At 46.5% G+C, this 25631-nt stretch overlaps 1 protein-coding gene across 1 annotated transcript; it reads left to right on the top strand.

Moving 5' to 3' along the window:
• The first annotated feature begins 7739 nt into the window (after nucleotides 1–7739).
• On the top strand, nucleotides 7740–19905 carry snx22 (sorting nexin 22). Its single transcript, XM_056282574.1, has 7 exons — nucleotides 7740–7900; nucleotides 13327–13410; nucleotides 14071–14175; nucleotides 15901–15989; nucleotides 16742–16774; nucleotides 19034–19101; nucleotides 19485–19905. Exons 1-7 carry the CDS (start codon nucleotides 7838–7840, stop codon nucleotides 19619–19621), a joined length of 579 nt encoding a protein of 192 aa, XP_056138549.1. The 5' UTR covers nucleotides 7740–7837; the 3' UTR covers nucleotides 19622–19905.
• Nucleotides 19906–25631: the final 5726 nt, after the last annotated feature.

Genomic DNA, 25631 nt, shown 5'->3' with positions numbered 1-25631 from the left:
TAGACAGTAATCTGACATAAAGCTCAGGTGTAAATGCAGCGCAGAGTCGCTGAGAACAGATTCTACTGTGACTGCTCCTCTTCCTCAGGAGGAAGTGTGAGATACATGGCTGTGGGTTTTCTCCTGAACGTCATCTCTACTTCTGAAACATCCGAGTCTGGGGAGTTGAGTAGAAAGATTTTGCAAAGCTGGACAGAACACCGTCGCACTTCCCGTACACACTCCTGTGTTGTAACTTTGCTGAGTCTAGCGAGGGGGATGTGGCGTTCAGACTCGGTGGTGTGTGTTTTATTGTGGCAGACGGAGAAACCTGCGTTGTGGTTGACTCCCAACACGGAACAAGTGAACGACGTTGCTCTCCAACTTTTGAATGAAGGATGGAAGCGAGTGCAGAGACATCATGTCCTTTATGGTTGCACTGGGCGGCACGGTGGCGCAGTGGTTGGCATGGTCGCCTCACAGCAAGAAGGTCCTAGGTTCGAACCCCAGGGTAGTCCAACCTTGGGGGTCATCCGGGGTCATCCTCTGTGTGGAGTTTGCATGTTCACCCCGTGTCTGTGTGGGTTTCCTCCTGGTGCTCCGGTTTCCTCCCACACTCCAAAGACATGTAGGTCAGCTGAATCGGCCAAACTGAAAATTGTCCCTAGGTGTGAATGTGTCGGCCCTGTGATGAACTGGCGGGCTGTCCGGGGTGTCTCCCCGCCTGCCACCCGATGACTGCTGGGATAGGCTCCAGCATCGCATGACCCGAATTCAGATAAGTGGCTCGAATAAAGGATGAATGGATAGATGTTTGCACTGGTGTGTATGTGGTGTATTGTCACAGCCATTCTATCTGTACTGAGATTAATTCATTGATAAATTCCACCAGCCTAGCCTTATGGTAAGAAAAGAAACCTGGGGGCATCCGGGTAGTGTAGCGGTCTATTCCGTTGCCTACCAACACAAGGATCGCTGGTTCAAATCCTTGTGTTACCTCCGGCTTGGTCGGGGGTCCCTGCAGACGCAATTGGCCGTGTATGTGGGTGGGAAGCTGGATGTGGGTATGTGTCCTGGTCGCTGCACTAGCACCTCCTCTGGTTGGTTGGGGTGCCTGTTTGGGCTGGGGGAAATAGCGTGATGCTCCCACGCGCTACGTTTCCCTGGTGAAGCTCCTCACTGTCAGGTGAAAAGAAGTGGCTGGTGACTCCACATGTATTGGAGGAGACGTGTGGTAGTCTACAACCCTCGCCCGGATCAGCTAGAGGGGCTGGAGCAGCGACCGGGATGGCTCGGAAGAGGGGGGGTAATTGGCCAAAGTACAATTGGGGAGAAAATGACCTGATGTTTACACAATGCCACCTTTTGAAGAGAGAATTTTGCAAACCGTAATCATTTTGTAAGCCGAGTCTGGCCAAGTCATGTTTTGCAAGGTTTTGGTTTATGAGTTCCGGTCTTTTCTATTGCTTTGTGGTGTGAGTTGTGGAAAGAAGTGGTTTACGTGTTTACTGTGGGGCTGACGTGGCGTGTGGCGGTGCCAGCTGGTCACATTGTTTACTGTGGGGCTGACATGACGTGTGGCGGTGCCAGCTGGTCACATTGTTTACTGTGGGGTTGACGTGGCGTGTGGCGGTGCCAGCTGGTCACATTGTTTACTGTGGGGTTGACGTGGCGTGTGGCGGTGCCAGCTGGTCACATTGTTTACTGTGGGGTTGACGTGGCGTGTGGCGGTGCCAGCTGGTCACATTGTCAGTCACAGCATCCTGTCTGGCATCCTGTCTGCCTCGGTGTACACACACCTGTCTGTGGGACGGTGTGAAGACACGCCTTCGTTCAGGGAGAGTTTCACATTTTTGTGCGGCGAGACACACGGTTTGAGTAACACATGCGAAGACTCGGGCTGGACAGTATTTAGTTTGAGAATCAACATGGCAGTAGAAACTCCTGCAGTACTCACATGGCAAAAGATGCAAATCTGATCTGTCTGTGTTTGGCAGAAGCTCTGTACTTCCTACTTGGCAGAAAATGAGGCCTTTTTTTGACTCCTTGAGGGAAAATATTCTCACACATCTGACAGATAATGTTGATTTCATGACTAGTAGGTCAACTTTAATTTCTGAAACCACCCGACTCGCCGCGAGTGATAAATTATTTGTAAATGGAGCGTTGAGAGTTGGAAAAAGCTGCACAAGTAAACTTAGGAAAATGTTTATTTTTCTGATATCGCAATACATATCGCAAAACAACAGAAATATCGCAATGTTGATTTATTTTATTTTGTTCCGGTGTCGTTCAGCCCTTGTAAATACCGTGTGGAATCAAGCAGCACGTGTAACCGGGCCTGAGAAGAGACAGCCCAACGCCGTCTGTGTGATTGTGTTTGGTTGAACTCTGACCTTTGGGAGCGTCCGGTTCTCCTCTAGGCTAAGATGGACTATTGAACCTCCGGCCGGCCGGTGACGGTCCTGGGGCCTCGCATATCAATTAATACTATGCGCAAATTTGTGCGTACACACCCATGGGAATTTTTAGCCCTGAAGTTAGTCTCAGAGACCAGTGTAGAACCTGGCTAACCCCTGGATGTAGACACCAACTGGCTAACACTGAGGTCTTCGCAGGCCTGGGTGACTGCTCATTGCAGGAGGTAGACAATAGATGTTAGGAGGAAGGAATTGCATATAACCATCATGCTTTGCTGCTGCCTGCCAGACAATCTTAAGGGCTGAAAAAGTCCATGGGTGTGTATAAACAGATTTGCCCATAGTAACGACTGATACATGAGGCCCCTGGTCTCCCGTAGGCTGAAATGGATGATGGAACCTCCGGTAGGCCAGCGGCGGTGCTGGTGTGTGTGTGTGTGTGGGGGGGGGGGGGCTTCAGCATGGTGCCTTTGGTAGACTTGATCTCTTGTAATGTAAAGTGAAGTAAAGTGAAATTTGCACACTTCATATGCAGTTTATTGGGCATTTCATTTCATTTCTGGTACGATGTAAAATGGTGCCTGGTGATGCTGTTCATGTGTTTTTTTGGGGGGGGGGGTGGGGGTGAGCGTAGACTGGGCGTTGCTGTAATAATTTATTGTAGTGATGAGTTGGTAAAACGTGAAGATTTTCACACAGGCTCCGTGTATTTCCTGACAGGTATTTGAATGTTGGGTGATTTCTGGGCGTGTTGGTGTTGATCTCGTGGTCGTAGGCAGTCTGTTCAGTCCTGGAGGTCACGAAGCGGCGGTCCATCTCATCTCATTTGGTTTTATAACTTGATCTCTCAGGTGATTTCTCAATGGCCCAGAGGAATGTTCGCAATGAATACGATGTTCAAGTATGTGAAGCAATGTATTTCCTGTGTCCATGTTTTTAAGTCATATATATATATATATATATATATATATATATATATATATATATATATATATATATTTGTACTGAGTGAATATTAAAGATGTACTGAAGCCCTGGTATGAAACAGGTCTCAGGTTTTTTGTTTTGGAGAAAAGGTTTTCATGCGTAGGTCAGGTCCCTCACCATGGGCGTCATTCATGACATGTTCTTATGCACAAATTTGTTCTTCAGCGCTGACGGATTCTTTAGTCTTGTCGTAGGTCTTCCAGATGGCAGCAAAGCCTTATGGTTATTTGTAGCTCCTTTCTCTTCTGAAATCTGTTGTCTACCCCCTGCAACAAGTATCACCCAGGCCTGCAAACACGTTGGTGTCAGCCAGTCGGAGCGACCAAGGCCGTCAACTTTGATGTTTTGGATTTTTGAAGTTTAATAACTTTGTGGTGGCACTGTGGTTAGCACAGTCGCCTCACAGTAAGAAGGTCCTGGGTTCCAGCCCCGGGGTAGTCCAAGCTTGGAGGTGGTCCCGGGTCATCCTCTGTGTGGAGTTTGCATGTTCTCCCCATGTCTGCATGGGTTTCCTCCGGGTGCTCCGGTTTCCTCCCACAGTCCAAAGACATGTAGGTCAGGTGACTCGGCCGTACTAAATTGTCCCTAGGTGTGAATGTGTATGTGTGTGTGTGTGTGTGTGTGTGTGTGTGTGTGGTCCCTGTGATGGACTGGCGGCCTGTCCAGGTTGTCTCCCCGCCTGCTGCCCGATGACTGCAGACTAGGCTCCAGCATTCCTGTGACCCTGAGAGCAGGAAAAGTGGTTTGGATAGTGGATGGATGGATGGATGGAACCCTGCTTTGCTGATAACTAACCAACAGGAAATGACATAATTTTGACATAAGTGCTGTAATACTGCATTTAAAAGCTACTGTGAATGGTATAAAATGGTATAAAGTTGATGAGAAGTTGGAGAATACAGCACGTGGATGTGAGAAGATTGAAAGAAAGCCGACAGAACCACCAACAAACTACCAACAAACCACCAACAAACCACCAACATACTACCAACAAACCACCAACATATCACCAACATACTACCAACAAACCACCGACATACTACCAGCATACTACCAACAAACCACCAACATATCACCAACATACTACCAACAAACCACCGACATACTACCAACATACTACCAACAAACCACCAACATACTACCAACAAACCACCGACATACTACCAACATACTACCAACAAACCACCAACATACTACCAACAAACCACCAACATAATACCAACAAACCACCAACAAACTACCAACAAACCACCAACATACTATCAACATACTACCAACAAACCACCAACATAATACCAACAAACCACCAACATACTATCAACAAACCACCAACATACTACCAAAAAACCACCAACATACTACCAACATGCTACTAACAAACCACCAACATACTATCAACATACTACCAAAAAACCACCAACATACTACCAACAAACCACCAACATAATACCAACATACTACCAACAAACCACCAACATACTATCAACAAACCACCAACAAACTACCAATGACCTTCATTTACAGGAAAATTGCTGTGCTTGATTCTATGACCTGATCAGATTTTCAGGATAGAAAATATGAACGAAAATAAAGCGCGAGAGTTTATACATGAAAAGCAACACACATGTTGACGTCACATCTTCTCTGTTCTACTGGGAAGTAGAGCCCAGTCGAAACAAAACGTAAAAGTTACTCACACCGCGGGCCAGGTTGTTTCAGATCCTGCTGAGGGATTTACCATGTTGGCTTCTTCCAAGTATAAACTAGTGTTCAGTAGCAAGTGTAGTCTGAACACACTCGGTGTGTGTGTGTGTGTGTGTGTGTGTGTTTGTATGTTTGCACGTGTGTGTATGTTTGCACGTGTGTGAATGTGTGTGTGTGTTTGCATGTTTGTGTGTGTATGTTTGCACGTGTGTGTGTGTGTGGTTTAATTTATCTAGTCAGGATGAGCTAATGTCCCCATCAGGAAACATAAGTGTGGAGCATCTTCCTTGTTGGGACATGAATTGGGCGCCTATGGAGAAAAGGGTTATTTCTGGGTTAGGGGATAGGCTTATTTCTGGGTTCAGAGTTAGGGTTATTCTGGGTTAGGGGTTAGGGTTATTTCTGGGTTAGGGGTTAGGGTTATTTCTGGGTTAGGGGATAGGGTTATTTCTGAGTTGGGTTAGGGTTATTTCTGGGTTAGGGGTTAGGGTTATTTCTGAGTTGGGTTAGGGTTATTTCTGGGTTAGGGGTTAGGGTTATTTCTGGGTTAGGGGTTAGGGTTATTTCTGAGTTGGGTTAGGGTTATTTCTGGGTTAGGGGTTAGGCTTATTTCTGGGTTAGGGGTTAGGCTTATTTCTGAGCTGGGTTAGGGTTATTTCTGGGTTAGGGGTTAGGGTTATTTCTGGGTTGGGTTAGGGTTATTTCTGGGTTAGGGGTTAGGGTTATTTCTGGGTTAGGGGTTAGGGTTATTTCTGGGTTGGGTTAGGGTTATTTCTGGGTTAGGGGTTAGGGTTATTTCTGGGTTAGGGGATAGGGTTATTTCTGGGTTAGGGGTTAGGGTTATTTCTGGGTTAGGGGTTAGGGTTATTTCTGGGTTAGGGGTTAGGGTTATTTTTGGGTTAGGGGTTAGGGTTATTTCTGGGTTAGGGGTTAGGGTTATTTCTGGGTTAGGGGTTAGGGTTATTTCTGAGTTGGGTTAGTGTTATTTTTGGGTTAGGGGTTAGGTTTATTTCTGGGTTAGGGGTTAGGGTTATTTCTGGGTTAGTGGTTAGGGTTATCTCTGGGTTAGGGGATAGGGTTAGGACTGGGTTAGGGGTTAGGGTTATTTCTGGGTTAGTGGTTAGGGTTATCTCTGGGTTAGGGGATAGGGTTAGGACTGGGTTAGGGGTTAGGGTTATTTCTGGGTTAGGGGATAGGGTTAGGGTTGGGTTAGGGTTATTTCTGGGTTAGGGGATAGGGTTATTTCTGGGTTAGGGGATAGGGTTATTTCTGGGTTAGGGGATAGGGTTAGGACTGGGTTAGGGGTTAGGGTTATTTCTGAGTTGGGTTAGGGTTATTTCTGGGTTAGGGGTTAGGGTTATTTCTGGGTTAGGGGTTAGGGTTATTTCTGGGTTAGGGGATAGGGTTAGGACTGGGTTAGGGGTTAGGGTTAGGACTGGGGTTAAAATGAGGCATTACATTACATCTGGTTTGTGGTTAAGGTTGGGGGTTAATTTTAGCGTTTGGGGTTATAGGGAAATAGGATTTTAAATTCGTGTCGCCACAAGCGTATATCAACAAGTGTGTGTGTGTGTGTGTGTGTGTGTGTGTGTGTGTGTGTGTGTGTGTGTGTGTGTGTGTGTGTGTGTGTGTGTGTGTGTGTGTGTGAAATACAGTATACAGGCCTCAAGAATGCTGCAGGAACAAAAAACACAGAAGTTCCTCTTTGGTCCGTTTGCAGTTTGACTCATGGAGCCTCTGGAACAAAGGAAGTGCAGTAAAGGGCCTGACGGGGGTGGGGTGGGGGTGGAGGGGGGTGGAGGGTCACACATCCCTGATTAGAGTTGCAGTAGTCAGCTTTAATGGGTGCTGGGATTAAAAACAGCATGAATGGACGGACGTGGGAAGATGGGAGTCAGGTGACGGGTCACAGGAGGGAGCATGTGACTCGGGTCAGGGGGGAAGAGTCATTGTGATGAGGCAGCTGAAACGTGGCGGCTGCTCGTCTGTCACCCTGCACCACCCTGGGTGACATTCCTGCACCGTCTTAAACGAACGAGATACTTTTGGTTCCATTTCACTTGAGAGAAGCTGAACTGAAACCCTCTTCTGGTTCCGGTTGGTATTTTACCTGAGCGAAACTACTAGTTTGTCTGAAACCGTTTGACCGGAGAATCTGGGAAGGTGGAGGCTCGCAGACTACAGAGTAAATACTGGACTCCGGCCTGCAGTTTACATGTACATCATGGTCACGGCCTACATCCTGATTCTCTGCAGTGAAACTGGATTTGAAAGTGGGGCTTTCTCTGCTCCGGTAACTGCCCTCGGCTCAGAGACCGAACCGTCCAGGCGAGATGAAGAGCAGCGTCCAGCTCACGAGAGGTGGGATCATCTTCTGTGTCAGCGCCTTTACAGGATCTGGGAATCTGGGAATGACAGCAGCTTCCTGTGCTGTGGTTTGGTGATGAGGGGGGCGGGGGGGGCTTTTGGTTGCGATATGGATTACGGATTGCACCTTTAAAGCTCTCTGGTAGGTGCAGTCGGTGAGGGGGGCGGAGCTCCGCGGGCTGACTGACAGTCGGTGAGGGGGCGGAGCTCCGCGGGGTGACTGACTGTCTAATGGAGAACACACTCGGACACACCGCCTCAAATCAAGTGATGCGTGGGGAAACGGACCTGGTCTAACTTGCAGACTCGTCTGTGAACAGGTTTAATTCCGCTGACGCGTCTCCGGGATTAATTAGCGTAATTACAGGAATCAGTTCCCCATGATCCAGGTGTCGATTCCGTCGCTGCAGCGGGAGGTGGATGAGTCTGGGAAGTTGAGAAAGGTGAGGCTCCACTTCCACCGCACCGGCTCCGCCGGGCATTACTCCTCTTCACTACGCCTTTCTCGCGCTTCTCCGCCAAGTCCTCCCAGTTGGGTCGCGGACTCGCCGCGCGCGCGTGTGTGTCTCTTTGTGTGTGAGTGTGTCTTTGTGTGTGTGTGTGTGTGTGTCTCTTTGTGTGTGTGTGTGTGTGTCTCTTTGTGTGTGTGTGTGTGTGTGTGTGTCTCTTTGTGTGTGTGTGTGTGTGTGTGTGTCTCTTTGTGTGTGTGTGTGTGAGTGTGTCTGTGAGTGTGTGTGTCTTTGTGTGTGTGTGTGTGTGTGTCTTTGTGTGTGTGTGTGTCTCTCTCTTTGTGTGTGTGTGTGTGAGTGTGTCTGTGAGTGTGTGTGTGTGTATGTGTGTCTTTGTGTGTGTGTCTTTGTGTGTGTGTGTCTTTGTGTGTGTGTGTGTGTGTGTCTCTCTCTCTTTGTGTGTGTGTGTGTGTCTGTGTCTGTGAGTGTGTGTCTTTGTGTGTGTGTGTGTGTGTGTGTGTCTCTTTGTGTGTGTGTGTGTGTCTTTGTGTGTGAGTGTGTGTGAGTGTGTCTGTCTGTGTGTCTCTGTGTGTGTGAGTATCTGTGTGTGTCTGTCTGTGTGTGTGTGTGTGTGTGTGTGTGTGTGTGTGTGTGTGTACCCTTACAAATAAGTAGTTTATTGAAGTGTGCTATTAGTATACTCATTTTAAACTAAAAGAAAAAAAATCAGTGAGTATACTTTCAGTTTACTTTTTAAGAACTTATCAGAGATATACTAAACAAAATTATACTTAAGTATACTTACATGTGTAAACTACTAATAAGACACGTTAGCCCCTAGCTAGCTAACGGGCCTGACCCTTTAGCCGAGCGGTTAGTGACGTCGCCTCGTGGTGCAATACACTTGGTATCGAATCCCGCACCGGGCAAGAAAATACCCGGTTACAGAAGTATACTGCTAGTACATATACCTGAACTTTACTTGAACTTCAACTTTGCGTGAAGTTTCCTTCAAGTGTACTATTTTTTGTCAGGGTGGCGTAGGCAGAAATCCCAGTGTGGCTGGGCACAGAGAAAACCAGGTGGGCCCAGCCCGTCCAAGACCTGTCAGCCATCCTTACTAGGCTCTGAAGCACTTACGTTAGCCGACATGGGCGATTACACCCATACCTGGCTGAGGGCCCCACGGCTCACTCATACAAGGTTTCTGCTTCTTCAGGGATCGGGAACTTTGTCCTTTCACTTCACGTACTTGTGCACATGAAATGAAACGATGTCGTTTACCCCAACCCACAGCAGCACAGCACAAAGACGAAAACACACCCAAAAACTACAAGAGCACACATATCCAAACTAACACACATGTCCAAACTAGCACACATATCCAAACTAACACACATGTCCAAACTAGCACACATATCCAAACTAGCACACATATCCAAACTAACACACATATCCAAACTAGCACACATATCCAAACTAACACACATGTCCAAACTAGCACACATATCCAAACTAACACACATGTCCAAACTAGCACACATATCCAAACTAGCACACATATCCACACTAACACACATATCCAAACTAACACACATATCCAAACTAGCACACATATCCAAACTAGCACACATATCCAAACTAGCACACATATCCAAACTAGCACACATATCCACACTAACACACATATCCAAACTAGCACACATATCCAAACTAGCACACATATCCAAACTAGCACACATATCCAAACTAGCACACATATCCACACTAACACACATATCCAAACTAACACACATATCCAAACTAACACACATATCCAAACTAGCACACATGTCCAAACTAGCACACATATCCAAACTAACACACATATCCAAACTAGCACACATATCCAAACTAGCACACATATCCAAACTAGCACACATATCCAAACTAGCACACATATCCACACTAAACAAAAAAATCCTTGTGCAAGGGAACGAACGCCAGCCAGGATGACAGTCGGAACTGCGAGCTGCGTGGGCTAGCAGTTAGCTTAGCCCGTCCACGCTTCCACGTCCTGTCGGACCGCCCTTGGCGTTTCCTCCTCGGGCACAGCTCCAGGCAGGGGCCGTGGTGGTCTACAGAGCCTGGTGGTTTACTGAGCCAAAGGCCTTTGTCCGGTCTAAGAAAGCCATGTACAAAGGCTGCCTTTGTTCACGGCATTTTTCCTGGCGTTGGCGTGCTGTAAATATCATGTCTGCTTTACCTCTGGATGGGTGGAAGCCACACTGAGATTCTGGGAATACTTCCTCAGCCAGTGGTAGCAGTAGGGTTGTGCGGACGTGAGCGAGGACTTTGCCTGGTGTTGACAGGAGTGAGATGCCCCTGAGCTCTGAGGGAAGTTCTACTTTTCCCAGACCTTGAGGAGAAGGGCGTGGATGTGGTACAGGAGCTGTGATCCACCTTACTTTAAGATCTCAGCTGGGATCCCATCTGGACTGGCATGCTTGCTGTTCTTAAGGCCCCTGACGGCATCTTGAACCTCTGTCATGGTGGGAGGTTCCTGTTTCTTCTCTGATGCGACTCTGGGGAATGTGGCCTGCAATGTCTGGTTCAGCTGTGCTGTTGCGGTTGAGGAATTCCTGGAAGTGCTCCTTCCATTGGGCATTAATGGACTTGTTGTCCTTCAGCAGCTCCTGCCCGTCATTTGAGCACAGGGGGTTTAAGCCATGGTTGCTTGGAGCATAGACAGCCTTAGCAGTCCTGGAAAAGCCTCTGGTGTCACCCGAGTCTGCCAGTAGCTGGATTTTCAGAGCCTTTTCTGTCCACCGAGAGTTCTTAAGCTCCCTCGCCCATCTCTGAATGTCCGCCTTGGCTCTGGAGTGGGTCACTCTTTTATCTTTGGAGGTTACATCATTTTGACAGGCACGAAAGGCTTTCCTTTTCTTGCAGATAAGCTGTTCTTTCACTGTGGCGTTCTCATCAAACCAGTCCTGGTGTTTTCCGGACTTCTATCGAAGGATAGTTTTGCAGGTGTTGAGGATTGTGGATTTCGGCTCCAGTGCTTCTCAATCTCATCAGGATATTCCTGTTGGAGGTTTCCCCAAGAGAGACTTGAAGTCATTGCTGGGTGGCACTTTCGCCTGTTCGGGGGGAGGAGGAGCTGGGGGGAATAGCGTGATCCTCCCACGCACTACGTCCCCCTGGTGGAACTCCACTGTCAGCTGAAAAGAATTGGCTGGTGACTGCACATGTATTGGAAGAGACATGTGGTAGACTGCAGCCCTCCCTGGATCAGCAGAGGGGGTGGAGCAGAGACCGGGACAGCTCGGAAGAGTGGGGTAATTGGCCAAGTACAATCGGGGAGAAAAGGGGGCGGGGTTGTTTTTCTGGCGAAAAGTGTTAGTGATGGTGAAGTCGTACTGAGCACATTTGCTAAGAAGCACATTCCCTTTATGGAGGACGCTGTTGCACTGTTGAGGTCTTGGTTGGATTGTTGAGGTCTTGGTTGGATTGCTTCTTGTCAGGGACCTCCCTCTTGACTTTACCGCCATGGGTGACACCACCAAGAGCATTGCTCCAGATGGCAATGCTCTCGGGATCTCAGGAGCATGCGAGCTTCTCCACCACGACAAGGTGACAATCCACAAGTCAATGAGTCAGTTAGTTCTCTTTCAAAGCAGAGCAGGGACAAACGGTTCAGTCTTTATGTCATCATTGATACCCTGATATGTTTTTATCAGATGGAAAACTGCCTTGTCACCAAAGGCGTTGGACCAAGGCCAGCAAGCAGCAGCGGCTCTCATAAACCCGTACGTGTCCACCTTAAAACGGGTGTTCAGTTCCATGATCTGCCTGACGAGTGTATCACTCCACATATTTTCCAGGTCTGAGTTGTCCTGTACACGTGCTGTTTCACCCACGGTGGATTCCACCTGCGTATCTCCCAGTCTAGCTGGCAAGTTCCTCTTCCAAGACTCCGTGACGACCCAGCTCAGAGCTCCATGTTTCTTCATCAGATCAAAGCCGTTTTCTGTGTGCCTGGACGTACTGTCGCTCTCCCGAAGACGCTCAGTGAGATCAGTGCCTTCTGTACCTGATATGATGGAGGACTGCAAGGCCTTAGAGGTGCAGTCGCTCATTTACAGCAATTTGCTGAACGTGAAAGGAAGAAGCACTGGGTTTTTTTGTCCGTTTCTATTTGCTGAAGTAGAGAGTTGGCTTCAAGTTTTGTGTGGCCGGAGTTTTCAGAGAATTCAGCAAGGGTCTCCAGAACTGGACCAAAAAGTGTCAAGACTTACTGCACTTGACACCCAGTCATGTCTTACCTCAGCAGACTAAAACCCCTCCCTGACGAGTGTTGCCTGATGACGCTCCGTCCAACATGACCACTTCATTTAGTTCTATAGGAAACTCACTCGGAAACGAACTCCACTTCCTTTTCCTCTTGTTTAAATATTTACTTATTTGTTTATTATTATTATTATTATTATTATTATTATCATCGCCGTCGTTAATATTTATGTATTTTTCTCAGACTGGGATGCGCTACCCAGGATTTGGGAGGATGGGGTTTGTACGTTCTCTGAAAAATGGAAAGACATGTTTTGTTTTGTTTTGTTTTTCTGCACGTCCGTCACGTCTGCCTTGCTCTCAGTAAAAAAAGGAAAGACAAATGAAGAGTATAGGATAAAACGAAGCAAAGGTTCCAGCCAGGAGAGGAAGAAAAAATATTAAAACAAAGGAATAATCCTGACCTGCCAAGTTGGCCCACGGTTATTCATGTAATCAGTGGTTCCTCTAGTGGCTGAATAGGAGAATGACAGCAAAATCGCCTTCATCCTTTTTCTTTATATTCCATCTGTTCTGCATCTGTTAAAGCATTGGGGGGGGGGGGTTTCTGGGGTTTTTTTAACCCCCCCCCTTATTCTCCCCAGTTGTACTTGGCCAATTACCCCACTCTTCTGAGCCGTCCCGGTCGCTGCTCCACCTCCTCTGCTGATCCGGGGAGGTGCTGCAGACTACCACATGCCTCCTCCCATACATGTGGTGTCACCAGCCACTTCTTTTCACCTGACAGTGAGGAGTTTCACCAGGGGGACGTAGCACGTGGGAGGATCACGCTATTCCCCCCCAGTTCCCCCTCCCCCCTGAACAGGCGCCCCAACTGACCAGAGGAGGCGCTAGTGCAGCGACCAGGACACATACCCACGTCCGGCTTCCCAGACACAGCCAATTGTGTCTGTAGTCAACGCCCAACCAAGCCAGCGGTAACCCAGGGATTCGAACCGGTGATCCCCGTGTTGGTAGGCAACGGAATAGACCGCCACACCACCCAGACGCCCAGCAAACCTTGTTTCATCATAATTAGAGAATTCAAAGTAGCTCATTTTACGGTATATCTGCTCTCCTCTCTCCCCCTCCCTCCTTCTCCTCTGCAGCTCTACAAGGTGGAGGTCTTATACAATGGAAGACAACATTATGTGTTGAGAAGCCACGGCAAATTCCAGGACCTCCACAGGAAGGTAGGCGCACAACACCTGTCGTCTGTATGTGCTCTGGTTAGCAACGTGTCCTGTTCCAACATGTTGGATAACGTTGTACATCTCGTTATTGCATGAAAAGATGGGTTTCTCACCATCTGCAAGTGAGCGGCGATCGCAGGATGGCGTTCAACAACCAATAGAATCTCTGATGTCGGAGGAGGCGGAGGCTGACGAGAAAGAAAGAAAGCCGCTTTATTTTTGTCATTGTACAGTGATTTGGTTACACTGCCATGTGCTCTGATGTAACCCATCCTGCACCCGGGGATCAGCTCCACTTCTTCTTTCCACTGCCTTGCTCAGGGGCACAGGCAGGAGTATTAACCCTAGCATGCATGTCTTTTTGATGGTGGGAGGAAACCCACGCAGACACGGGGAGAACATGCAAACTCCACGCAGAAAGAACGTGGGACGGCCTGGTGTTCGAACCCAGGACCTTCTTGCTGTGAGGCAACAGTGCTGACCACTGGGCCCCCGTGCCGCTAAGTGAAGACTAAGCACTGATTGGTGGATAGCTGTGTCAGTCATTATTGTGACTGACAATTCATTATTAGCAAATTGTCAGTCATAGAACATCTGTGTATTCGAGGCCTGCAGGGGACTCGTCCTCATTCTGTCAGGTTTGTTTTGTTTTCTCGCCAGCTCAGGAAGATTGTGTCGACTCCGGACTTCCCCAGCAAGCGGAGCCCTCACCTGAGGATCAAACCCGAGGAGCAGAGGAGACAGGACCTGGAGGACTACGTCCAGGTGAGGCTTCAGAATGGTTTGTGTCACTATGGCAACCAGTACCTGACCAGGCCCATGTGCCCTTGAGCAAAGACGGGGACAAATCTGACATCTGACCTCTTTGGAGGGAGGGAGGGGAACGACATGGCTCGCTAGTGCAGCGACCAGGACGCACACACACCCGGCTTCCCACCCGCAGATACGATCAACTGTGTCTGTAGGACGCCCGACCAAGCCGGAGGTAACACAGGGATTCGAACTGGTGATCCCCGTGTTGGTAGGCAACGAAGTAGACCGCCACGCCACCAAGACGCCCCGTCAGTGTCTTTCTAACGAGGAAGTCATCCATCCTTGAGTCCAAACATGGCCGTTGTGTTCAGTTTACCGGCGAGACCAGAATGAAGGAGTAAGGCCTAAATCGTTAGATCAGTTAGATCAGCTCCACTTGTCCACTCTTATGAGCCCCAAATAAAGACACAATTTAAAAAGCGTTCATGATTTGCATAAATTCAGTATATTAAATATGAATCAGTTAAGTTTTAAATGGCAGTAAGTTTGATGAGGAGCGCATAGGACTTGAAACTCAAAGTTTAGGACTCGGGACTTGTCAGTCTTGACTTGAGACTTGAGTGACAAGACTTGAGACTCGTTTGTGACTCGGAAAGCAATGACTTGGTCCTGAACTATACCACGGCTGTCAGAGGAGCTGACTTTTTACATGGGTAATAAACAGGGGTTCGATCGGGCTGGGGCAGTCTGGGTCTCAGTACTGCCACATAGCATCTCACGTGTCATTAGGCGGAGTTGAGCACCAGCACATCCTCCATCAAAAGTTAATTTATTCATACATTTCTTATTCTGCCTTTATTGTTAAAAGAATACATAGATTACATGCTAGACGCGCCCATAAATAACAGTTCATGTTTTTTTTTTTAATGACATTTTACGCGTCTGGGTAGCGTAGCGATCTATTCTGTTGCCTAACATGGGGCTCGCCGGTTCGAATCCTGGTGTTACCTCCAGCATCCCTACAGACACAATTGGCCGTGTCTGCAGGTGGGAAGCTGGATGTGGGTATGTGTCCTGGTCGCTGCACTAGCGCCTCATCTGGTCGGTCAGGGCACCTGTTCATGGGGGGAGGGGGAACTGGGGGGAATAGCGTGATCCTCCCACGTGCTACGTCCCCCTGGTGAAACTCCTCACTGTCAGGTGAAAAGAAGTGGCTGGTGACTCCACGTGTATGGGAGGAGGCATGTGGTAGTCTGCAGCCCTCCCCGGATCAGCAGAGGGGGTGTAGCAGTGACCGGGATGGCTCGGAAAAGTGGAGTAATTGGTTGCACACAATTGGGGAGAAAAGGGGGGGGGGTACAAAAGGAAAAAAATAATAATTTATTGGGAAATGAGAAATGGATATGTCAGTACAAAAGCCACACAGCAGTAAAACAGCCTGTAAGACACAGGCATGTAAATGTTGACTGAAATAAACCAGAAGAAATGATTTTGTTCTCTTGTGCTCAGTTTGTTGTTGTGTCTCCACATCTGGAGGAACGGTACGGCAGGTTCTTCATAATGACTGAAAGGCGACTCACTCCCGTTTCACAGTTTTTGATGTCATATACACATGTACAGTATGGTTTACAGCAGACACGGGAAACCCGAATGCAGACATGTTGGCTGACTTGAGTCGGCTTTCCTCCATCAGTGTGACGATCTGTTTTCAATGGTGGCTTTGGTCTGTTTTGGCAGGAGGTCCTGGACCAGAATGAGGAGGTGCCGCAGGTTCTGCTGGACTTCCTCCATGTCAGACACTTCCACAGCAAGATCAGCAGCCTGGAGTAAGTCCTCTTTAACTTGTTCACAGCCTCTGTCTCCAGCTGTCTCCGGCTGTGGAGGTGAAGAACCATCAATGAACATTTCCTCTGATCGTCTTGAAGAGTGAGAGGCTGAAGTCTGATGGCGTTTCGGCTTTTCTAATTGGCTCGCTCTCTCACACACACACACACACCAGTATGAGTTAAATGGGTAACTGGGACAGAAAGGTGTCCTCTGCGATGTTATCTGGGTTTATGTGGTATGGTGGCATAGTGGTTAACGTGGCCGCCTAAGGGTCCTGGGTTCCAGCCCCGGGGTAGTCCAACCTTGTGGGTCGTCCCGGGTCGTCCTCTGTGTGGAGTTTACATGTTCACCCCGTGTCTGTGTGGGTTTCCTCCTGGTGCTCCGGTTTCCTCCCACAGTCCAAAGACATGTAGGTCAGGTGAATCGGCCGTACTGAATTGTCCCTAGGTGTGAATGTGTGTGTGTGTGTGTGTGAATGTGTGTGTGTGTATGGGCCCTGTGATGGACTGTCGGCCTGTCCAGGGTGTCTGCCCGCCTGCCGCCTAATGACTGCTGGGATAGGCTCCAGCATCCCCGCCACCCTGAGAGCAGGATAAGTGGTCTGGATAATGGATGGATCTGGGTTAAAAGAAGCGTGGCTGTTGTAGCAGTGTTGACATCACGTGTTAAAATGTGCCTATTTATCTGTGTTTTATTTATTTATCTGTCTGATATTCATCAGTTCTTTTTCTTTTCTGTTTTTTGTTTTCAGATCGTTGGATGATTTGGAGAGTCAGAATTACAGGTGAGATGTTTCCCAGTAACAGCCCGAAGCTGTTTCCCTCAGATCAGGTACTCCGTGTGTATGGAAACTCATTTCCGCCACATTAATAAAAGCAAATTTTCTTAATTGTGACTTTATTTCTTGCAGTTGTGACTTTATTTCTTGCAGTTGTGACTTTATTTCTTGCAGTTGTGACTTTATTTCTTGCAGTTGTGACTTTATTTCTTACAATCTGACTTTATTTCTTACAGTTGTGACTTTATTTTTTTTTGCAATTGTGACTTTATTTCTTGCAGTTGTAACTTTATTTCTTGCAGTTGTGACTTTATTTCTTGCAGTTGTGACTTTATTTCTTACAGTTGTGACTTTATTTCTTGCAATTGTGACTTTTATTTCTTGCAGTTGTGACTTTATTTCTTGCAATTGTGACTTTTATTTCTTGCAGTTGTGACTTTATTTCTTGCAATTGTGACTTATTTCTTGCAGTTGTGACTTTATTTCTTGCAGTTGTGACTTTATTTCTTGCAGTTGTGACTTTATTTCTTGCAATTGTGACTTTATTTCCTGCAGTTGTGACTTTATTTCTTTAAGTTGTGACTTTATTTCTTGCAGTTGTGACTTTATTTCTTGCAGTTGTGACTTTTATTTCTTGCAGTTGTGACTTTATTTCTTGCAGTTGTGACTTTATTTCTTGCAGTTGTGACTTTATTTCTTGCAGTTGTGACTTTATTTCTTACAGTTGTGACTTTATTTCTTGCAATTGTGACTTTTATTTCTTGCAGTTGTGACTTTATTTCTTGCAATTGTGACTTTTATTTCTTGCAGTTGTGACTTTATTTCTTGCAATTGTGACTTATTTCTTGCAGTTGTGACTTTATTTCTTGCAGTTGTGACTTTATTTCTTGCAGCTGTGACTTTATTTCTTGCAATTGTGACTTTATTTCCTGCAGTTGTGACTTTATTTCTTTAAGTTGTGACTTTATTTCTTGCAGTTGTGACTTTATTTCTTGCAGTTGTGACTTTTATTTCTTGCAGTTGTGACTTTATTTCTTGCAGTTGTGACTTTATTTCTCATAATTCTGACTTTGAATAAAGGCTCGACTGTGAGAAATAAGGTCGCAATTAAGCAAACTTTTTTTCTTTTAATGTGGCGGAAACGGCCTTCCATACTGTGTGGGTACAGGGTACAATGTCCGCATCATTTGGTTTGTGGCTCTGGCAGGCTGAGCCGGGTGGGTCATGTTGGTGTGACGTCATGAAGACTTGTTCTGAGTTTGGGTTGTCGTCATCTACGTTTGGGTCGCTTATCGATATGGTAACGGGAGCAGAAAACGGAAGGACTCCACATGGTGCCGTGTCGCTGTTGGCTCCATGCAGAGAGGGAAAACATGAGCTGAGGTTCAGCAGAGACAGCAAAACCAGGTCCAGAAACCAGGTCTGAACTGTGTATTTGCTTCACCCATGTACTAAACCAGCGGGCACTCTTCAGCTTGGTAGATTAAACCAGTTAAAGACATGAGCTGGTTTACTACATGGGTGGAGGAAATACACAGACCTTTACTTTTCTGCACCAGGAGCAACCTCTGCTCAGTTTAGACCAGATTGGTATTAGAAGTTTAATTTATCATGGCATTTTTGATATGGGGGTAATGCTATCGGTTTATGTGTTCAGTTCATTCAGTTTGTTTAGAGAAAGGATTAGGCCAGTGGTTCTCAATCAGGTCCTCAGATTGGCTCTGTGTTGGGGTTTTTTTTGTCACATGTCTAATCGGTTTTTAGACCTGACACAACAGATGAATATAATGAACCTAACATGACAGAGAAGAAAACCACACCTGAGGACCTGATTGAGAACCACTTGATTTGGGGGATCCCGGTTTAAATCCCCGCGTTACCTCCAGCTTGGTCGGGCGTCCCTACAGACACAATTGGCCGTGTCTGCGGGTGGGAAGCCGGATGTGGGTATGTGTCCTGGATGTTGCACTAGCGCCTCCTCTGGTCGGTTGGGGAGCCTATTCGGGGGGGGAGGGAGAACTGGGGAGGAATAGCGTGATCCTCCCACGTGCTACCTCCCCCTGGTGAAACTCCTCACTGTCAGGTGAAAAGAAGCGGCTGGATGCTCCACATGTATGGGAGGAGACATGTGGTAGTCTGCAGCCCTCCCCAGATCAGTAGAGGGGGGGGAGCAGAGACCGGGACGGACCTAAACAGACGTCTCCCAGAAGAGCACTAAAGTACTTCTGTCTTCCTCTCTGCTTGGTGCTTTCCTGTTGTCTCCAGGTATCAGTCACCACATCAGCGCGTGATGGGATATTTTGCAGACCCGTACATCTCAGACGGGACGTCAGGTAGGTCCAAAAGAAGACAAGGTTTCCATTCAGAGTCCGTAGCTTCACTGTGTACTTGAAATACTGTTACCGAAGTATACCGGCGGTGGTTAAAGTAAGATGGAACGCGTCACCTGACCTCCAGACCGCTGTTAGAGAGCGCTTTACCAACACAGACGTACACAGAACACGTTTTCATTCTCTGTTCCAAGTATGAGGAGATACCTGCATGGAGTACTTGAACAAAACGGTTCTACGTGGTCTTTTTCATCCGGTTATCCAAGTTACTATTACATAAAGACATGATAACAGAGTGCTGTATGAAGTACATGCATACTACATGTGTAAATACATGTGTTTAACATGGGAGAGTTGGTTGATATCCTGTTTTCTTTATGTCCCAGATCTCCCAGACGTGGTGGTCGATGGAGTTCTTCAGGGATTTTACCCCAGAGACACCACAGTCCGCTTCACAGCCTGTACCAAACCCAGTCCTCCCAGTCTGACTGGACCTGCGCCGAACCCAGTCCTCCCAGTCTGACTGGACCTGCACCGAACCCAGCCCTCCCAGTCTGACTGGACCTGTAATGAAACCAGTCCTCCCAGTCTGACTGGACCTGTAATGAAACCAGTCCTCCCAATCTGACTGGACCTGTAATGAAACCAGTCCTCCCAGTCTAAGTGAAGCTGTACTGAACCCAGTCCCCCCAGTCTGACTGAGCCATGCTGTCAAATGTCCCATAATATTTTTAATTGAAAAGCCATTACCCGAGAATGTTGTTTCATACGCCATTGTTCACATGTTTTTACCCAGAATACTGTGTGTGTGTGTGTGTGTGTGTGTGTGTGTGTGTGTGTGTGTGTGTGTGTGTGATATGAGACTCCCGGCCATAGGCGGCACTTCATGGCTCCTCCACTGAGCCACTGATGGAAGCTTCTGGGTTTGTCTCCAGAGGAACTCCTCCTCAGCTTCTCTCGTCGTTGCTGCAGAAACGCAACACAACGTGTTCACATGCTGGCACTTTGTAGAAAGTCCTCACACTGTTTCTTTACTCATCAGGACCACCAAGAGGCAGAAGACCTCAGCATTCCCCACATCGAGTAATCATGTTTGATTTATATTGGCGTGTCATGGGACTTAGAAACAGCTGGTTTTGGCAGGAAGCGGCCATGTCCGACATGTTCTTCATATCACGTTTGCTGAGCGGTGTGATGGACGAGTGACTCTTCCCCCGTCTTGAAACCCCCTTGTGAAATGCTTTGTGATGTGAATTCTGGGAGTTTTGTCACCTAATAGCCGGATGTAAACCTCCACGGTGCCAAACAGTCCACAGGTTCAGGATTTGCTGAATGTGTGTTGTCGGTGTATGGATGGACACAGAACCTTTACTGGACTCGTCTGTTATGAAACTTCAATAAAGAGGAAAACTGTTCTTGTCTTGAACCATCCGGGTCAACCTTGTCGCCCCGCAGGACATGTCCGGGTTTCAGGGTTTCGGCAGTTCACGGGAGGACAGCGAGTCACTGCCTTTACATGATGTTGGACAAAGTGGATTTGTGTACTGGCACAACGACGGTAGTCCAGTTACATGGCCCAGTCCAGCTGTAACCGCAGCTCCAAACCCACTGGGTGCTGTAGACAAACCATACCACTGTTTTTACTGTACTGGAAAGGTAATTCCACCACCCGAGTGTTGGGATTCTTGGATCCCAAAGCCAAACTATATCCTGCTTGTACCGATGTGCCGGCTAGTCCTTCATGATTCAGCCTGGCAGTTTGTGGAGCAGTTCAGCCGTCATGTGGCGAGACAGGCCGGTGGCCTTGTAAAGGGTTGGAGGTGATATGAAGGGTTTTAAATACGGTTTCACCATCACATAACAATTCCAGGTGGTGCAGTGGTTAGCGCGGTCGCCTCACAGCAAGAAGGTCCTGGGTTCGAGCCCCGGGGTAGTCCAACCTTGGGGGTGGTCCCGGGTCGTCCTCTGTGTGGAGTTTGCATGATCTCCCCGTGTCTGGGTGGGTTTCCTCCGGGGGCTCCGGTTTCCTCCCACAGTCCAAAGACCTGTAGGTCAGGTGACTCGGCCGTACTACAATGCCCCTAGGTGTGTGTGTGTGTGTGTGTGTGTGTGTGTGTGTGTGTGTGTGTGTGTGTGTGTGTGTGTGTGTGTGTGTGTGTGTGTGTGTGTGATGGCCTGGCAGCCTGCCCAGTGTGTCTCCCCGCCTGCCGCCCAGTGACTGCTGGGATAGGCTGCAGCATCCTCACGACCCTGAGAGCAGGATAAGCGGTTCGGATGGATGGATGGATGGACGGATGGATGGATGGATGGATGAATGGATGGGTGGATGAATGGATGGATGGATGGATGGATGGGTGGATGGATGGATGGATGGATGGATGGATGGGTGGATGAATGGATGGATGGATGGATGGATGGGTGGATGAATGGATGGATGGATGGATGGATGGGTGGATGAATGGATGGATGGATGGGTGGATGGATGGATGGATGGATGGATGGATGGATGGATGGGTGGATGAATGGATGGATGGATGGGTGGATGAATGGATGGATGGATGGGTGGATGGATGGATGGATGGATGGGTGGATGAATGGATGGATGGATGGGTGGATGGATGGATGAATGGATGGATGGGTGGATGGCTACCAGTGCCACATTCCTTTAACATGACGCAGGTTTTTTAAACATCTGTTCAGCCTTGGCGTATGTGCCCAAGGTAAAGCCAGCCGGGAGACCCTTTGTTTGTTGTTGTGACGGAGCGCCTTAGGTGGAGCATTCATTTGAAACAGGTTTGGTGACTTTTGGCCTTTGCTGGAGTGCATGTAGTGAGGGGAAGCACACGAGTGACGAATGTTAATTCATAGTGCAATTGAATTCGTAGAGTCAGTCCACCACGCTAGGCCACCACGTCTGCAGTCGTTTAGCACTAGGTAGTCCAGGGTATCTGTGGTGGCCTGGCGGCCTGTCCAGGGTGTTTCCCCCCGCCTGCCGCCCAGTGACTGCTGGGATAGGCTCCAGCATCCCCTCCCCCCTGAGAGCGGGATGGGCGGTGTGAATATTTTAAGTGGTGCAGTTGTCGGTAGTTGGGGGAGGTTTGCTGATTTTCACTCAGTGATATAGTTCATTTGAAAAAAACCTTGCGCACATTTTTAAGGCAAAATGAATTTGGCAACTTGTTGAGCAAAAGGTGAAACTGTGGGAACTGTTTAAAGGTTGATTGTGGGTACAGGAAGATGGGGCGGTCTTTACTTGGGGTGCAGATCTGATGGATGACTGGTATGAAGAGGTTTCAGTGCACAGTTGAGCGAGACCGTTTCTCTGCAGTCCTTCCCAGCCAGACAGCCTGGGGCCACATACCTGTGCAGGCACAGACAGGCGGCCGGTCTGCGTTGGCCTCTCTGCAGGTCTCACACAGGCCGAGTCCACTCCCTCGTTATGGCCTGTAAGATTACCCCCGCTGCACTCGGTCCCGGTGCAAGTGGAACAACACAGCGTCGGCTGGGCAAGTCAGCAGAAAGGCTGCTTGCTGACGGGGACCCTTTCTGCTGTATCACAGCTCCCGGTGTTCCCAACCCCGCTGCAGACTCCCCCTCACAGCTCTCGGTGTTCCCAACCCCGCTGCAGACTCCCCCTCACAGCTCTCGGTGTTCCCAACCCCGCTGCAGACTCCCCCTCACAGCTCCCGGTGTTCCCAAACCCGCTGCAGACTCCCCCTCACAGCTCCCGGTGTTCCCAAACCCGCTGCAGACTCCCCCTCACAGCTCCCGGTGTTCCCAAACCCGCTGCAGACTCCCCCTCACAGCTCCCGGTGTTCCCAAACCCGCTGCAGACTCCCCCTCACAGCTCCCGGTGTTCCCAAACCCGCTGCAGACTCCCCCTCACAGCTCCCGGTGTTCCCAACCCCGCTGCAGACTCCCCCTCACAGCTCCCGGTGTTCCCAAACCCGCTGCAGACTCCCCCTCACAGCTCCCGGTGTTCCCAACCCCGCTGCAGACTCTCCCCAGCTTCCAGCACAGCTTCCAGCATTCCCCTCTGCTATTAGTATGCTTATTTAAACTAAAGATCACTGAGAGTACTTTCACTTTACTTTCTAAGTACTAATCAGAGATATACTAACCAAAATCTATTAAGTGTACTTACAAGTATACTGCTAGTACATATACTTCAACTTTACTTGAAGTTTGCTTGGTAAGATAAACTTGAAGCAGACTATTTTTTGTAAGGGCGTAGACAAACTGCTCCGCCTCCTCTCAGCCAGTGACACGCCAGTTCCCCCCTGCCAAATCATCACACCCCTCAACCTAAAGCTACGTGTAGTTCTGTACCGGTGTGTGCCAAATATTACTGAACACTACTTCTTTTCTTTGTTTTACTGGGGGGTTTTTTCAATATTTTTTTAATTGCAAAAAATACACATACAGGATAACAACAATGTACACACAACTTCAAACAGTAAACAGAAACTCACAACTAACAAAACACTCCCCATTCAAAACACAGCAATGTTCTAGAGCAGTGGTTCTCCACCTTTTTGGGGTCCTGGACCCCCTGCGTATTTTTGATCTACCCTGAGGACCCCTCCACCTGATCTTGGGGGAGGGGGGTTGCAATTTGATAGAAACAGTAGAAACTGCATTTTAAATTGCATTATAGCATTTATTCACTCTTTGGGGCAAAAATAAGAGCTTTCAGTTGTAACTTAGATATAGTTAACAAAACAGAATTCTTATGCAGTAACTTTCAGATATATGTAACAAAACAGAATATGTATTCAGTAACTTTCAGATATATGTAACAAAACAGAATATGTATTCAGTAACTTTCAGATATATGTAACAAAACAGAATATGTATTCAGTAACTTTCAGATATATGTAACAAAACAGAATATGTATTCAGTAACTTTCAGATATATGTAACAAAACAGAATATGTATTCAGTAACTTTCAGATATATGTAACAAAACAGAATATGTATTCAGTAACTTTCAGATATATGTAACACAACAGAATATGTATTCAGTAACTTTCAGATATATGTAACACAACAGAATATGTATTCAGTAACTTTCAGATATATGTAACAAAACAGAATATGTATTCAGTAACTTTCAGATATATGTAACAAAACAGAATATGTTTTCAGTAACTTTCAGATATATGTAACACAACAGAATATGTATTCAGTAACTTTCAGATATATGTAACACAACAGAATATGTATTCAGTAACTTTCAGATATATGTAACAAAACAGAATATGTATGCAGTAACTTTCAGATATATGTAACAAAACAGAATGTATATTCAGTAACTTTCATATATATGTAACAAAACAGAATATGTATTCAGTAACTTTCAGATATATGTAACAAAACAGAATATGTATTCAGTAACTTTCAGATATATGTAACAAAACAGAATATATATTCAGTAACTTTCAGATATATGTAACAAGACAGAATATGTATTCAGTAACTTTCAGATATATGTAACAACACAGAATATGTATTCAGTAACTTTCAGATATATGTAACAACACAATATGTATTCAGTAACTTTCAGATATATGTAACAAAACAGAATATGTATTCAGTAACTTTCAGATATATGTAACAACACAGAATATATATTCAGTAACTTTCAGATATATGTAACAACACAGAATATGTATTCAGTAACTTTCAGATATATGTAACAAAACAGAATATGTATTCAGTAACTTTCAGATATATGTAACAAAACAGAATATGTATTCAGTAACTTTCAGATATATGTAACAAAACAGAATTCTTATGCAGTAACTTTCAGATATATGTAACAACACAGAATATGTATTCAGTAACTTTCAGATATATGTAACAAAACAGAATTCTTATGCAGTAACTTTCAGATATATGTAACAAAACAGAATATGTATTCAGTAACTTTCAGATATATGTAACAAAACAGAATATGTATTCAGTAACTTTCAGATATATGTAACAAAACAGAATTCTTATGCAGTAACTTTCAGATATATGTAACAAAACAGAATATGTATTCAGTAACTTTCAGATACTATATGTAACAACACAGAATATGTATTCAGTAACTTTCAGATATATGTAACAAAACAGAATATGTATTCAGTAACTTTCAGATATATGTAACAAAACAGAATATGTATGCAGTAACTTTCAGATATATGTAACAAAACAGAATATGTATTCAGTAACTTTCAGATATATGTAACAAAACAGAATATGTATGCAGTAACTTTCAGATATATGTAACAAAACAGAATATGTATTCAGTAACTTTCAGATATATGTAACAAAACAGAATATGTATGCAGTAACTTTCAGATATATGTAACAAAACAGAATATGTATTCAGTAACTTTCAGATATATGTAACAAAACAGAATATGTATGCAGTAACTCAACAATGCAAACGGGAGCGAGATCTCTTATTAAAATACAACAGATTACACTTGTGAAACAGATGTAATTAGAGAAAAAAGTCCTGTTACCCTTTATAGTTTAGGTAG

Source organism: Lampris incognitus, chromosome 6 (assembly GCF_029633865.1).
Source record: "Lampris incognitus isolate fLamInc1 chromosome 6, fLamInc1.hap2, whole genome shotgun sequence".
Lineage (NCBI taxonomy): Eukaryota > Metazoa > Chordata > Actinopteri > Lampriformes > Lampridae > Lampris > Lampris incognitus.
The sequence above is the reverse complement of the archived record's forward strand: the minus strand, read 5'-3'. Positions and strand labels throughout refer to the sequence as shown.

Coding starts and splice junctions, on each gene's coding strand:
- snx22 (XM_056282574.1), top strand. CDS start 7,838: ATGATCCAGGTGTCGATTCCGTCGCTGCAGCGGGAGGTGGATGAGTCT. Junction 14,176..15,900: donor ACCTGGAGGACTACGTCCAG/GTGAGGCTTCAG, acceptor CTGTTTTGGCAG/GAGGTCCTGGACCAGAATGA. Junction 15,990..16,741: donor AGCAAGATCAGCAGCCTGGA/GTAAGTCCTCTT, acceptor TTTTGTTTTCAG/ATCGTTGGATGATTTGGAGA.